This window comes from Leptodactylus fuscus, chromosome 6 (genome assembly GCF_031893055.1).
Source record: "Leptodactylus fuscus isolate aLepFus1 chromosome 6, aLepFus1.hap2, whole genome shotgun sequence".
Taxonomy (NCBI): Eukaryota; Metazoa; Chordata; class Amphibia; order Anura; family Leptodactylidae; genus Leptodactylus; species Leptodactylus fuscus.
In genome coordinates this window covers 117,623,580-117,639,079 of record NC_134270.1, presented here as the reverse complement: position 1 = coordinate 117,639,079, position 15,500 = coordinate 117,623,580, and the positions used below count along the sequence as shown (strand labels likewise).

The 15,500-nt window shown below is 40.8% G+C and overlaps 1 protein-coding gene across 1 annotated transcript in view; it reads right to left on the bottom strand.

The window, feature by feature from the left end:
* The window catches only part of ACE (angiotensin I converting enzyme), a 41,953-nt gene extending 30,075 nt beyond the window's left edge, over positions 1-11,878 (bottom strand). Inside the window, exons 1-2 of the mRNA XM_075277134.1 lie at positions 11,491-11,878; positions 6,014-6,181 (exon numbers count right to left, since the gene is read on the bottom strand). Coding sequence (XP_075133235.1) covers positions 6,014-6,181; positions 11,491-11,748 — 426 coding nt within the window. The 5' untranslated portion in view covers positions 11,749-11,878. The remainder of the gene's footprint in view (positions 1-6,013; positions 6,182-11,490) is intronic.
* Between the last annotated feature and the right edge of the window lie 3,622 nt (positions 11,879-15,500).

The following is a 15,500-nucleotide window of genomic DNA, read 5'->3' as shown; positions in this document are numbered from 1 at the left end:
ACGTTTATAGTGGTTAACGCAAAATGGAGAATCCAGTTTAGGTTATGGTTTCTATTGACAATTATGAAATTGTGACTAATCTGTTTACAAACTGAAAGGCTATAACAGTCTGCAGCCACCACGCTAAAGTTGCTACCATATAGCCAATTCCTGCTGGTAAAAAAAAGTAATGCCAAACAAGACATGACAGTCTTGAGCTTATTAAAAACACTTCTGGAGCAGGACATGATATAGAGAAGCCTGAAGAAGATGGCGTGATCTGCCATGTCAAACCAGATCCAGGAGATCTACAGAACCTCTGTTGGCCCCACAACAGAAAAATGCATAACAAAAATTAAAATACTCACCTTGCTTCTTTCCCTATAGCCAACTCTGGGCTCTGCAGCTTTGAGAAGCAGCAAGTGTGACAGTGATGTCACCTCTGCCCGCATCCTAGCTGCCAGCATGAAGCCAAGACCAGGATGGTGAAGGAGTTGGAGGACATAACTCCCTGCACCCAGGAAAGCACCCGAAATGTGGGACAGTCCAGCTGAATGCAGGATGGCTGGGAGCTCTGGGTTTTGATCCAGATGATACTACATGGTGCTACTTGTTTACTCCAATGCATACCACTAGTTGGCACTCTGCAGTTTTTACTAGATGTATATTTATTGTCAGCATTTCTTTTAGCCATTTGGCTTGTAACACTGATGCTTTGTGCAATATAATTTCCTTGTGAACTAAGATATCGCACTTTTTCCGTCTTATAAAAATCATGATACTTTGAGCGTTCCCAATTTTTTTTACCAACCAGTACTAGTTATCTGCAGTAACATTGTATTCTCTTATTGCAGCTTTCAGAAAATTGCACTTTGTCACACAATCCTCATGATGTGTTATGCAAGACAAGCAATTCTGATAGTATACAATGTGCAGGCTACTGAACGTGAACTTACTGACCCAAAGGAGCCAAAGATAAAAGTCATAAAACAAGTTATCCATCACTGAATGATGGAAGAAGAAATACTTGCATGGTATTTAAACGTTCAACGTTTTGCACAGTAGATAGTGAATACCAAACAGAAGACCAATATAACCTTATGATCATCTTTAAGGGGATTTATCATCTAATTCCCATTTTAGGCCCCTGTCCAAAAGTCAAGATAAGATAAGATAATCCTTTAATAGTCCCACAATGGGGAAATTTCAAGTGATAAAGGATTACAAGTGACTTCACGGAGTATAGCCAGGAAGGAGTGCATTGACACATGGGGTAAGCAGTAAACTTACCGATTGTCTAGGATAGGGGTAGGGAATGTACGGCTTTCCAGCTGTTGCAAAACTACAATTCCCAGAATGCATACTTGCTTTGCTTTTCTTGGAACTCCCATGGAAGTGAATGGAGCATGTTGGGAGTTGTAGTTTCACAGCAGCTGGAGAGCCAAAGGTTCCCTATCCCTGGTCTAGGAGTACTGTCAGGGTGTACTCTGCTTTGTACTTCAAGTTCTATAGAAATGACAGATCAGTCGCTTTATCTCCATCACATACTGCTGTCAGATAGCAGAAATCACCTGACAGGTTTGCTTTATAAACTACATTCACTCACTGTATTTCATGCCTTTTTTTCTTAAGAACAAACTTAAAAACGCTTGTATTGCTTTGTATGCTTTAAAACTATTTGCCCTCTGCATTTTTTTTTTTTTATTTACACAGTGTTTTTCCTGCATTTTATGGTACGTTTCCCTAAAATACTTGTGTGAAAGCACCCAGAGACAAGGGACATAATCTAAGCAGGTCAGCACTGCAACCATTGTATGCGTCTCAGGTTCTTGGACCACAAAGCATGACTTGAGAGGTGGAGGGATGAATGGGAATATTGAGAAAAAGGGAGGGGGGGGGGTGAAAAAAAAGAAAGAATATAAAATGCAGCCACATCCCAAATTTAGGTGCCAATTCAAATTGGGTGAAGGACACATGTTCAGGGGTTTTTCCCCCACAAGCACTTTTTGAAGCTGAAGGGTGAGAAATTGAGAACCTATAAATGGTACATTTGGCACTTTTCAAATAACTCAGTTCTGGTAACAAAATTGCATCAACAAAACGCTTTTTACTCACAAGGTGTCCTAAGCACTTAGTCACATGACTATCAGCTTCTCAACATTGAACAGAAAAAACACAAAACAAAAAAAAAACAGACAAGTTAGTCCATTTTCAATGGTCATTTTGCTTTGGTTCAATGTCCTTTTTTGGCAGCTCAAGTTCATCCATTTAAGAAGACTGTTAATTTCACAGATTCTTTATCAACAATGGTCGCTATGATGTAAAACCAGTCTCCTTGACTTCAAAGGGTACCATGTGGCCATCAAAATGTTTTTTTTGTTTTTTTTAAGCAAACAGTTTTTCAGACTGTCAAAAAGGTGAACACATGAATATACCCATTCATTCTTATGGCCATTTCGTTGTGTGAATAAGACCTAGCACTGATCAAAGTGCAATGCAACACAACGGGCTTTATATAAAGTATAATAGATCTGTAGCGATCCTAGTTTTTTTTTACCCATTCCTGGCTGGCACAAAGTCACTGATGCATATCAATGACGTGTGAATATGGCCATCAGGCTGACTATATGAAAGCTTACTTGGCAAGAGACATCTCCACCAAAATTTCTGTTAACATTTACGCTTAGCTGAGCATCTATGTTTATTCATCTCTTAGTATAACAAGATTGTGCATGTTAAAAACAAAATGGACAATCCTCGTTTCTACTAATATCTGCTTCAGTTGGGGGCCACTACTAGGTTTCTTGTTGAATCTGAAGATATATGACTATTGGATATTGCAGCTTAACACTCATTTACAATGCAGATGCATGTATATTCTCCATATAGTCTCTGATACAGGGCAAATACTGTAGAATATATATAGTATACACACACATCTTTTTGTAATATTCACAGTCCGTCGGCTGCAGCTGCTGGAATTACAATCATTAAACGCTTGAATCATTTCCCCTCTGAAGGGCCTGACAATTTCTGACATTTCTTTCCATGCTTCTTATGCCTGTTCAAGGTCAGAACATGCTACAGCCCCACAACTACAGTATTGATGGGATGAAGGATGGAGGTGGTTATGAAATGCCTGAAGACTCAAGGAGTAGCCTCAACCATTATTTACATAAAGATCTCAGTATGAAGTGTATAACATTATTATACTTGGACAGTAGAATATTCCACAACAAATACATGTTTTTAATGGGTTTTCTGCTTTACTTCCTTTTGCTTAAGTAGTGCTAATATGTTCTACCTATTTGCACTCACATCAGTCTTTAGTCTCTCATGCACATAGAACAGGTGGCAAAACCAACCAGTTTCAGTGGGTCCAGCCAAGTATTTCGTGCATCGGGGGTGCCTAAACTCTCCCTGACTGAAAATGTTGGAGAATCTTGAATTCTATCTTACCTGAAATTTCATTCCCCTGGGAGAAAAGCCATGTCCAAAAGGTATCTGGTAGCAGCTCACACTCCTTTCACCATTCAGAACACATGAGCAGGCCAAGTCAAGTGTGCACGTGTGTGTGAAGGGTTTTGGAGGAAGAGGTGCCAGCGAATTAGTCAGATGGCAGGTATTTAAAGGGATTCTATCATTGGCTCAAGTGATTTTTAACTAAGCTTATATTTGCATAGCCTTTAGAAAGGCTATTCTATACATACCTTTTGTTTAGTAATCCTCCCAGGCATTTTTTTGAATTAGCCCAGCTTTTATTGATATGCTAATTAGTACCAGAAGTTCACTGAGCACTGTCTGCTGTGTGTACACAAGGGGAGGTGACAGCAGGGAAGGCTGATGAGTCAGCAACAGCAGCCTTCCCTGCTCTCACCTCCTCCCTGTGACAGTGCTCAGTGAACTTCCAGTTCTCCGTGCTGGTTAATTAGCATATCAATAAAAGCATGCTAATTCAAAAATGGCTGGGAGGATTACTAAACAAAAGGCATGTCTAGAATAGCCTTTCTAAAGACTATGCAAATATATGTTTAGTTAGAGCCAATGATAGAATGCCTTTAAATTAGGAGATTAAATGTTGGAGGGGGTGTCCATAATTTAATCTCCCCATTTCATTCATACACTATCATCAGTTAATGTCAAAGCCAGAATAGGAAACTAATTGGAGGACGAGTCACCCCGTTCAGTATTGGCCTATTAGGATTGTGTTAGTTGGCTCTTCTATTAGAGTTAATTTGCTAGAAATTGTATGAAAGTATTGTATCAATTGGTCACATTTTGTTTTAGAGAGGTGTGATTGTTTCGGGGTTCAGTTTTGTGGCTTACAAATTACACCAGCATATTGGTGAAGTGCAGATGCAACTTAATGTATAGTTACTAGAGATGAGCGAACAGTGAAATGTTCGAAGTTCTAAGTTTGATTCGAGTAGCCGCTCAATACTGGACTGTTCAATCGAACATCAAACCCCATTATAGTCTATGGGGAATAAATACTTGTTTAGGGGGAAACCACTATTTGACTCAGGAGGGCCACCAAGTCCACTATGACACCACAGGAAATTAAGCCAACATCCTGGAATGCAACTGGAACAGAAGGGGGAATCATGTCTTGGGGCATCTAACATGTCCAAGTCACTGTATTACATCAGGATCCCTGTCAGCTTGAGATATGCGGGAGCTGACTTTCCCATAGGAATACATTGACCAGCGTTATTTGGCCCGAATGCGATAGAGTACAGCATTCGGCCAATCAACACTGGTTCTGCGGAGGCTCGTCTGTGAGGAGGCAGAGTCTAATATCGTACCAGAATGGAGACTGTTGTGGACCGATCTTAGACTCCACCTCCTCTGGCAAAACCAGCGTTGATTGGCCGAATGCTGTACTCTGTATGGCATTCAGCCAATCAACGCTGGTCAATACATTCTTATGCCGAGATGTAGCAGTGCTGGCTGTGCGCTCAGCTCGGCTACACCGGAGATGCAGCCGAGCTGAGCGCACGGCCAGCACTGCTACACTGGAGATGTGAACCCTGCTGCACACTCAGCTCTGCTACATCAGCTGGGTGAGTGACATTCCCACCTAAATAAAGGTAATCCCTAGCTAACCCTGCCAGTACATCTATCCCTGTCTCACAGTCACATAGTTCACAGTCTCATATGAACCGGATATTAAATCCACTATTCGTATAAATTGGAGGTCACCTGATTTAGCCAGCCAATTACTTTTTCTGATTTTATTTTTTTGATGCCTCCGTTGTTGTAGTTCCTGTCCCACCTCCCCTGCGCAGTTATTGGTGCAAAAAAAGCACCAGGGAAGGTGGGAGGGGAATTGAATTTTTAGCGAGTTTGCCACCTGGTGTTCGACTCGAATCAAACATCTCGAACAGCCTGATATCCGATTGAACATGTACTCGATCGAACGCTGTTTGCTCATCTCTAATAGTTACACCTACTTGACACTCATGATACAAACAGTAATTTTCCTTCTTACTCTGCTTTGCATTCAACTGTCCCTTGCTGTAAGAAAACCCATTTAGAGAGGGCCTTTCACCACCACTACCATCAAATCCAACTCTCTGCATCCTTGGTATCAATCCATTTATTCTGGAACTGTTGAAATTTTTGCTCCATCTCCCACCATCCCTGAGCTATCGTATTAGTTTCAGCACATAATATGCCAACTAGGTGCTCCTGGCAGAAGGGCAGTCCTGGGCTGGAGCAGACTGTCCCCTTACCTGACATAGGACCAGACTAGCACATTAAGTGCTAAACACCAATTGCTCAGGAACAGTGGGGCTAGAGAATAAAAATTCTACCGCATCAGTGGAAGAACAGCACTTAGTAAAAAGTGCAAGGAGCTGGAGGGGATTGTGAAAAGTCCTCCAAGTTGTAATGCAGAAAAAAGGCAAGATAAAGGATAGAAAGAGTGTTAGATTATTATTTGTAGATCATACTTAAACCTCATTGAAAGAAACATTTCAGTATAAAGTTATAAGTTGGTGGTAAAGTATAGGGGGAGGGGAGGAGTTCTTACCAGATTACGGTCTGCTTCATTCAAGTTTGCAATTCCCAAGGTCCAGATAGATTCTATTACTTTTTTTAGCTGAGGGTCAGTAAAATTAGCATAGGTGTCATTAAAGAGTTCCTTCGCCTTTAGTCCCCAAGCCGAATTAAATTCTTGCTCTGTACCAGCGGCCTCCACCTGAAATATGGAAATAACAATGGTTATAGATGCAACTGGCCACTTGTCAGTCACCAGAGTGTATGGAGAACGCTAGAACATAGGTTATAGAAGGGTAGACATAAGATCTCATACCGTGGATGGATGAAGTTTTGTCTAACCACAGCTGGTTAGCAGTTTAGCTTGCAACATTGCGGAACATAAGTGGATTTTAATTTCTAAGTCATGTTTGAGTTATTTTAGATAAAAACCCAAATCATGCTGTAGTTAACTGACATACAGTATATTGACAGGTAGAAATCATCCTTCTAGAGCAGGAGTGGATGTACAGATTTGTAGCCACTATAGTCATTTCTTTTCAGGATTCATTAGCCATATGCTAGTCATTGTATTGTCAGCACACAGCCCCTAGACTTCAATGGTGCTATTCACATGACCGTGGTTTAACGGTTAATGTGAACAAATGTTAAAGTTAAAATGTAACAAGACATATCACTGATGAAAAGATTTTCAGAGTGATTTTAGATATAGGTTATAAAGGTTAAACACTGTTGGTAAATGTGCATATTTCTCATGGAAAGATACTTAAATCTCTTTGTTTAGACAGGGTAATGGTGCAGAGCAGCACAAACAAAGCCACTCAATAGTTAATGTAAAGTTAAGTCAAAAGTGCCTAAGGATGCAACATATTTATCATCCAGTGTGAGCTAGTACATTGAGAAATGACACACTAGATACCTCAGTTTGCGTTGTCTAAATATTAGACAGGAGTATTAAGGATGAAGCCACACACCGCCACACCTTCCACACCACTGTCCTCTATTAAACATTTGTTGATCTCCTGGTATGGGTATACAGGTGACAAGAAACACCAGTGGAAGGATGGTTGCACAGCAGGTGCCAAATTGTGTGTCTTTTTTTGGCCTTCAAAAATAGAAGTGATAATGAGTGAACAAAAGAAATCTAAATCACTATATTTGGTGTGACCACCCCTTGCCTTTAAAACCGCATCAATTCTTCTTGGTACACTTGCACACAATTTTTGAAGTAACTCAGCAGGAAGGTTGCTTCAAACATCTTGGAGAACCAAGCACAGATCTTCTGTGGCTAAAGTCTTACTCATATCTTTCTGTCTCTTGTAATCCTAAAGAGGCACAGTGATGTGGAGATCAGGGCTCAGTGGGTGCCATATCCTCAATTTTAGGACTTCCTCCAAAGGGTGCTCACACCAAATGATGTTGTGATTTAGATTTATCTTTTGTTCATTCACTTTAAATCTATTAAAGTATTTTTGAAATCACTTTTCAACAATTTTGCACATCTTACTGTATGTATATAAGTTATGAAGACGAGGTTCTTCTTTAATCACTAATCAAATTGTTGAGAGCCCATGTACCTGCGACAAGACAACCTCTTTATATGGGAACACTACACTACAGAAGATCACTTCTTTTAGGGCCTACACTTCAAAATGAATTCAGTGTAGATCGAAAATTTGCTGTAAAAGCCATCCTTGGACAGATGAGTTGCATATGCACAATGCAACAAACACTTACCGTAGTAAGTGCTGCCAAGCAATTTACAAAGTATGTGCAGGTGCATGGTGTATATGGGGGGGGGGAATGCATCTGACTCCATTTTGGTTAGGCATACTAATCATCTACTGAACTACAGTTCCACTGAATAAATTTTGAGGCCAAGGTCATAAGAGGCGATTGTAGTGTATGGTCTCATTTAAAGAGTTTGCCTTGTTGATGGCAGATGGGCTCATAATTTGATGAAAACCCCACAGTTATCACCGTACTTCATGGGAATGCAAGAGAGCGGAGGTCCTCTTATGCAGCTAGATATACTAAACTTACTATTGGTCTAACATTTTAATTATTTTATTTTAATCATTCACCAGATGTTGGTGATAATACAAGTCAAGGTGCCTACGTAAAGAGGAACTAGGTCTGAAGTTTGGAGAAGTGAAAACCTACTGATACTAGTGCAAAAAAAAAATCCATACTACCATCACACTGCAGAGCAGCAATAATAGCATGTAGGACACTAGACTGCCTTCCCATCAGTCCCAAGACAGCTGGAACTGGAAACCATTACTACATCTGGGATGAGAGTATACATACCATCAATTAGAAGGGGTTAAAGCATCCTTATGACCATATACTAATCCCTCTCATGCATACAAACATCTGTAATCCTACCCCAGAGTCAGAGCAGCAGTGTGCTATCTCCTCTCCAACAGCAGCGCTCATTCTCCCATCCAATTAGTGCTTAATCGCCGTTGCGTTCTGCTGATTACGGCTCTTCGCTCACTACTCACAAATATCAGCTTGGTTTCAGTCTCCTTCACTGCTGTTTATTTTCTGTTTGTCCCATTTCTCGTACAGCTGGACGTACCATGAGCATTTAATGCTTAATTGCTTTCTTTATCTATGTAAACTTCTGTCTTACTGGCATTTCTGGAATGCCTATCAGCCATGTACAGCTTACAGTTACTTGTGTACAGGCCCTTCTACCCCCACCACATATAGAAATTGTTGACAAACATTGTTTGTCGTATACAATATATATCTAGTATCTGCCTTGTAAAAGTCAGGGAATTTAGCTTTGCATGAAGACCTTTTGTTAGTAACATCGCTTTGTTTACTATGCAGTGCATTTTGGTTTCATGCCCCTATGGCATATTGCTAAATCAGAATGGGAAAGAGAGTACCCTTCCATCTACATCATCAGTCATGAGGTGTACATGGACTGGACAACATGGAAAAAAAAAATACATGCAGACTGGGCTCAAAAGTGACTGGAAGGTCTACACAGAGGGAAGCAGACTACTATGTTAAAGAGAGTCTGCCAACAGGGAAAGTAATCTACATCACATAGCAAAGCCTGGGGAAGAGAAGAATTGCCCAAAAGACCCTTCAACCCAATTAGCATATGAATACATTAGTTTTGTCAACAGAGCTGCAATGTTGAATAACAAAGGCATATTTGGAAAATATAAGGATCACAATTTTCCTGCTGACCTACTCCCTTTATGGTTGTTTTCCACATTTAGGTTTTTGTTGTGGTTTTTGAAACAAAAAGCAGGAGTGGATTGAACAAACAGCAGGAGCATCTATCTATACTTTCTCCAACTTTCAGATCCACTCTTGGTTTTAGATTCAAGAACAACTTAAACATGGACTCCCAGCCTTACCCCTCAAAAACCTATCAAATACAGATGGGCATTACAGTTTCCTATGGAGTGGTCACCCATTAACTTCCAGTAATGAAGGCCATTAGAAATACAGAAGCAAATGATTCCATCCAATTAATGATGGGATTGTTCATATGACCAATACCACCATCAATATTAAAGGACAATTTAGCTGTTTAAAAAAACTATAAAAATACTATATATTTTTGTATCTCAAACGTGGCAGATTTTCCCAGATGTCTGACAGTTTGCTGAAAGTTTCCAGCATGACTGATCTGTTTTTAATCAGACTTAAGTTTTTCATTGGTCAACTGGTCATTTGCAGCACCTACATGGCCGACTGCCAGCTGTTCTTTGGCTAAGATTTCATGAAGGAATGTATACTCCAGGTTATACTAATACACAGTTAGACCTGTGGGAACTGAATGGGTACTCTAAATTGCTATGTAAAGCTGGTCATACTTTAGATTTTGGGTGGTTCTCGCATGATCCCCAATCATGGCTGACGTATTTTCAGGAGACTTAAGTGTGCCACCAACTTTGCAGCATTTACACATCCGATTTTTGGCAGTCAGCCAAAATGGATAAATTAGCCATTTTGACCAATGAAAATCTATTTTGTATGGCTGGATTTATGCTACTCCTACTGAAGTAGGAAAGAGGGAAGGCTTTGCTAAAAGGGGTTCCAATTTGGAAGTCAGATGCAATTTCTGAAAAATTGTTCAGATTGCTTCTAGAGCTACATGTTTATTACATATGTAACATACATATGTCACAGTGAAGCCATTTCAAGCATCCAACCGTAGAATTGTATTTGACACCCACTGCCAAACACTAGAGCTTTACAGAGCGAGAAGGGTTTCACATGCCTATTCTCTTTGCTCACTGGCCAGCACATAGACAGTATGTAACCACCAAGAGCCGAGTCGTACCAAGTCAATTTTGCACCCATTGAAGTCTATAATGTATCTCCATAAGGCCACATTCTGATAGCTGTAATGTGGCCATCTGAACGTATTCTTTTTACATCTGCAAATTCCATTGGTATATAAGTATGTAAATTCATTGACACTAAAGTATGGATATTTACAGTCGCCTGACTGCTTCCTAAGGAAATAAAGCTACACAATATACCTAAAAAATACCATATGTTCTATTATACCCAAAGCCCTTACTTAATAGGTACTGCTCTGTTCATACAGTAAGTCACTTAATACAACAGAATTTTTTTTCTATTTATGCAGAGCCTGAATGCTTGGCACAGGAGAAAACTAGTAACCGCAACTATTCTTCTGTGCCTTACAAATGATGTTTGCTTGTAACCATTTCTTTTCATACTCCATGTACTTTTTACCAGAGGCAGTTTTTCAATTCCCCTTTTCTATTTGTTATTTTTGGAAGTCTCCGACCTACAAGAACATGGGTTCATACAGCCTGGATTCATCCCTGCGGTTTAGGAGGACGTGTGCATAATACTCTGAAACATATTCACAGCATGGAAAGTGATAAGCCTGATTGGTGGTTATTCCAACATGGTGGGGGTCAGGCACTGGGGCTTTCAAGGGGTTAGAGGATTTCAATGCTAAGACATTTACAATGTAAAAGAAATCTCTTTTACTTCAATGTTATTATGCTTCATATAACGTGAAGAAATAAGGCTATATGCACATATATACTTATCTATGATAAACTGTGGAGGGGTGGGGATCACTTCTGAAGTCAGGTCCTGTATATACCCATATCCCGTGTCCTGAAATGTCCTGTATGATGTAGACTTTCACTCACAGTTTACTGTACTGCACTAGGACTAACTTGTAGCAATAAGTCAGAAAATATAAGATATTATTACATGTAAAGTCTGTGCATTAAATCAATGACATAAAATTCCTACAAATAAGGGGCATTTCTTTCTGCAGAAACTCTTGCCCAGGGGCCATGTCCACAGCTGAGGGCAGCTTATCTGAGATAGCAGACAGTCCATGGACAGGAGGGGCACTGGGCTTTTTAGGGAGGGGTTGAGGGGGTTAAGCAGTGATGCTAAGCCATTGGAGGTCAGCAGCAGGGGCTGACAGAACTCCACAGGTCTACTGTCACCTGTGGCACCTTCTCCCCTTCCCCATCCTCTTACCTGCAGCGCCCCATTGTGCTCCGTTAGGTTGGTGTTGTAGGTCCAGCTGGCTTGCACACTCATGGAGTACACTTGTTCCGCTGTACTGTTGAAGTCACTGGCAAACTCCTGGGCAGCAGCTTCGTCTTTTCCATAATTTTTGGTTGGCAGAAAGGCATTGTCCAGCGCTGAGCTGCTGCCCACCAGGAGCAGCCCCAAGACAAGAGTCCTGATCATCGCCGGGCTCTGCCAGCCAGGTGGTCCCCGGTTCACCTTCATCCCCCTCCCCCTGTGGGTAGAGCAAGACACACTCACTGTTACAAGGTCTTTTATAAAGAAGAAGGAGAACGCCAGCCCTCTGGTGCTACCTCCTGCCAGAGATAAGACGACACAGGCTGCCCCTCTTCATCCTGAAGCAATGGCACCATTCACAGGGACAGGGAGGAATCCAAAGTCCTTCAAACACCTCATCCACCTCCTGACAGACGCTGCTCAGTCTCTCCTCCCTCCTCACAAGGAACATCATCTTAACTCCTTCTGGTTATTTCATGTTCTGCAACACACAGCCCTCTGCTACATGCTTCACCTCACTGTGTACAGTCCTATCTGGCACTGCCAGCTATGGTGTAGTATACACTTTATATACAGGGTGACATATAGAACGGCTAGGAGTGATATAGTCACCCTCTACATGTAGTGTATTCTATAGGATGGCTGCTAGTAATACATGTCACCCTGTACATGTAGTGTGTTCTATATGATGGCTGCTAGTAATACATGTCACCCTGTACATGTAGTGTGTTCTATATGATGGCTGCCTGTAGTACTTGTCACCCTGTACATGTAGTGTATTCTATAGGATGGCTGCTAGTAATACATGTCACCCTGTACATGTAGTGTGTTCTATATGATGGCTGCCTGTAGTACTTGTCACCCTGTACATGTAGTGTATGCTATAGGATGGCTGCTAGTAATACATGTCACTCTGTACAGTCCTATCTGTCACTGCCAGCTATGGTGTAGTATACACTTTATATACAGGGTGACATATAGAACGGCTAGGAGTGATATAGTCACCCTCTAAATGTACTGTATTCTATAGGATGGCTGCTAGTAGTAATACATGTCACCCTCTACATGTACTGTATGGTATAGGATGGCTGCTAGTAATACATGTCACCCTGTACATGTAGTGTATGCTATAGGATGGCTGCTAGTAATACATGTCACTCTGTACAGTCCCATCTATCACTGCCAGCTATGGTGTAGTATACACTTTATATACAGGGTGACATAGGACGGCTAGGAGTGATATAGTCACCCTGTACATGTACTGTATTCTATAGGAGGGCTGCTAGTAATACATGTCACACTGTACAGTACTGTCACTGCCAGCTAAGGTGTACAATACACTATATATACAGGGCGACATATATAGGACGGCTAGTAGTGATACAGGTCACTCTGTATATGTAGTGTAAGCTATAGGTCACCCTGTACATGTAGTGTATTCTCTAGGATGGCTGCTAGACACTAGTAATACATGTCAATCTTTACAGTCCTATCTGTCACTGTCAGTTATGGTGTAGAATACACTTTATATACAGGGTGACATATAGGACGGCTAGGAGTGATATAGTCACCCTCTAAATGCAGTGTATGCTATAGGATGGCTGCTAATAGTAATAAATGTCACGCTGTACATGTACTGTATTCTATAGGATGGCTGCTAGTAATACATGTCACTGTACAGTCCTATCTGTCACTGCCAGCTATGGTGTAGTATACACTTTATATACAGGGTGACATATAGAACGGCTAGGAGTGATATAGTCACCCTCTAAATGTACTGTATTCTATAGGATGGCTGCTAGTAATATAAGTCACCCTGTACATGTAGTGTATTCTATAGGATTGCTAGTAGTAATATATGTCACCCTGTACATGTAATGTATTCTATAGTATAGCTGCTAGTAACACATCACACTGTACATGTACTGTATTCCAGTATAGTATGGCTTCTAGTAATATATTTCACCTTCTAGAATGGCTGTGACAATGGTACTACTATCCATCCTATAGCATACACTACATACACAGGATGATACAGTATATACTACCAGCCATCCTGTATCATACACAAGATATACATGGTGACCTAGTACTACCAGCCATCGTACAGAATACACTACAGTACATGTACAGGGTGGTATGCATCATTGTCTAATACCTACCAGTACAGTAAATAAAGAATGTGACACTAGATATACGCGTGACATCCCTGTCAACCATCCTATATAATACACCAGCTATACAGGAGGGTATGTATCAGTGCCAGCCATACTACACAAGTACAGAATGGTGGGTATTATATAGGATAGCTGGCAAAGTTGCGCAAGGATATTAAAATAGTATAATGTACAGGGGTTCATAACATTGTTAATCATCCTATAAAATGCACATTTACAGGGTGACCTATTGCTACTAGTCATCAGTACAAGGCGACATAACACTGGCAGAAATCCTATAAAATATACAATATGTACAGGGTAGTATATTACTATCGGCCATCCTACATAATATACTTTATGTGCAGGGTAACATGTACCACTGCCATGTATAGTCCTCTATGTATACGAGGTGGTAGCAAGCCTGATGAAATGCTGAGTGCATGAAACGGTCGTTGCTTGATCCGCTACCATCTCTCCCCTGACGTTTGGAAGATTTTTAAAGATTATGCAATAAAGGATTGTTGTTTTTTATGAACTTCTCTGGTGAGTGCCCTGCTTTTTTCTATTGTTTTGGTATGCATCACTCACTGACTGTTGTATATCATGAGTATTGAGTAATGAGTATGACGGGGTCTTGCAATTTTTCCCAGATGTTGAAATCTAACATAACCAATCCTATATGTTTAGGGGAGATTATTTTCTCTGTCCGTATTGAGATGACATGCATGTTTGGTCAAGTAAAGCAGATAGGGATGAGAAATACTGGATAGTATAAGGAATTCCCATTACGCTGTACATCACCGACTGCAGTCATGTTCTGCAATCAATATAGTGGGTAACTTGGATTACTGGCTTCCATAGTCATTATTCTGGGGTAAATTTGGTAGGAAAGTGTTCTTGCTGGTAGCTCGGCCAGTGTCATACAGGAATAGGGAAAGATTTCAGTTATGGATTGGTTGCCACCAGCCTACTCTGTGCCCTGGCAACTGTTAATAGATTAGTTTAAGGAGGGGGGGCACAACTGTTTAACAGTAAAAGGCTGTGGCCAAAATTCATTTCCCAATAATTTATACATCTGCTATAAAGTAAAGATGCTTTATGTAATCCCAAGAGATAAGCAGATTCCTTTTACATCCTAAAGTTCACATTCCCACCTCCTACTATACTGTTCATCAGTTTGTCTTAATGAAGACTTCCCTTTCTACAAATAAAATATACTTCATGCCCAATGGCTGAATGTCATTCAAGTATATACCCACTGTCATGCAGTCAGAGCCTAAAGCAGTGGATCTCAATCTATGGTACTTGGCATTGGGAGAGCTCCAAACTTTCCCCCAATAAACATGTGGCCATGGGCACCTTTCTTGCCATGTTCATTACTCACCACTCTCTTCTCCACTTCCGATCTACCCCAGGTGCTGATGTCACAGTAGGCACAAGAACAGGGAGGAAGCATGGAGAGGGTGATCAGTAATAGATGACTCCATAAACATCACTGAGGATGGGAGAACTATGGGGGCCCATTATGTATTGTGTCAACCGTAGGGACCACTATATTAAATATTGGGGCACTGTGTGGGCCAATATATTTGATATGGAGCATTGTGAGGTCATACTGCATGGGGAAATGTAAAGCCCATTATATTACATGTGGGCCACTGTGGGGAACATATTACATGCAGGGGACCACTTTCAAGGACATTATATTACACATGGGACACTGGGGTCATTATATTACATTTGCAGCACTAAAAGGACCATTCTATTAATTGTGAGGGCCATTATACTACATGTTGGGGC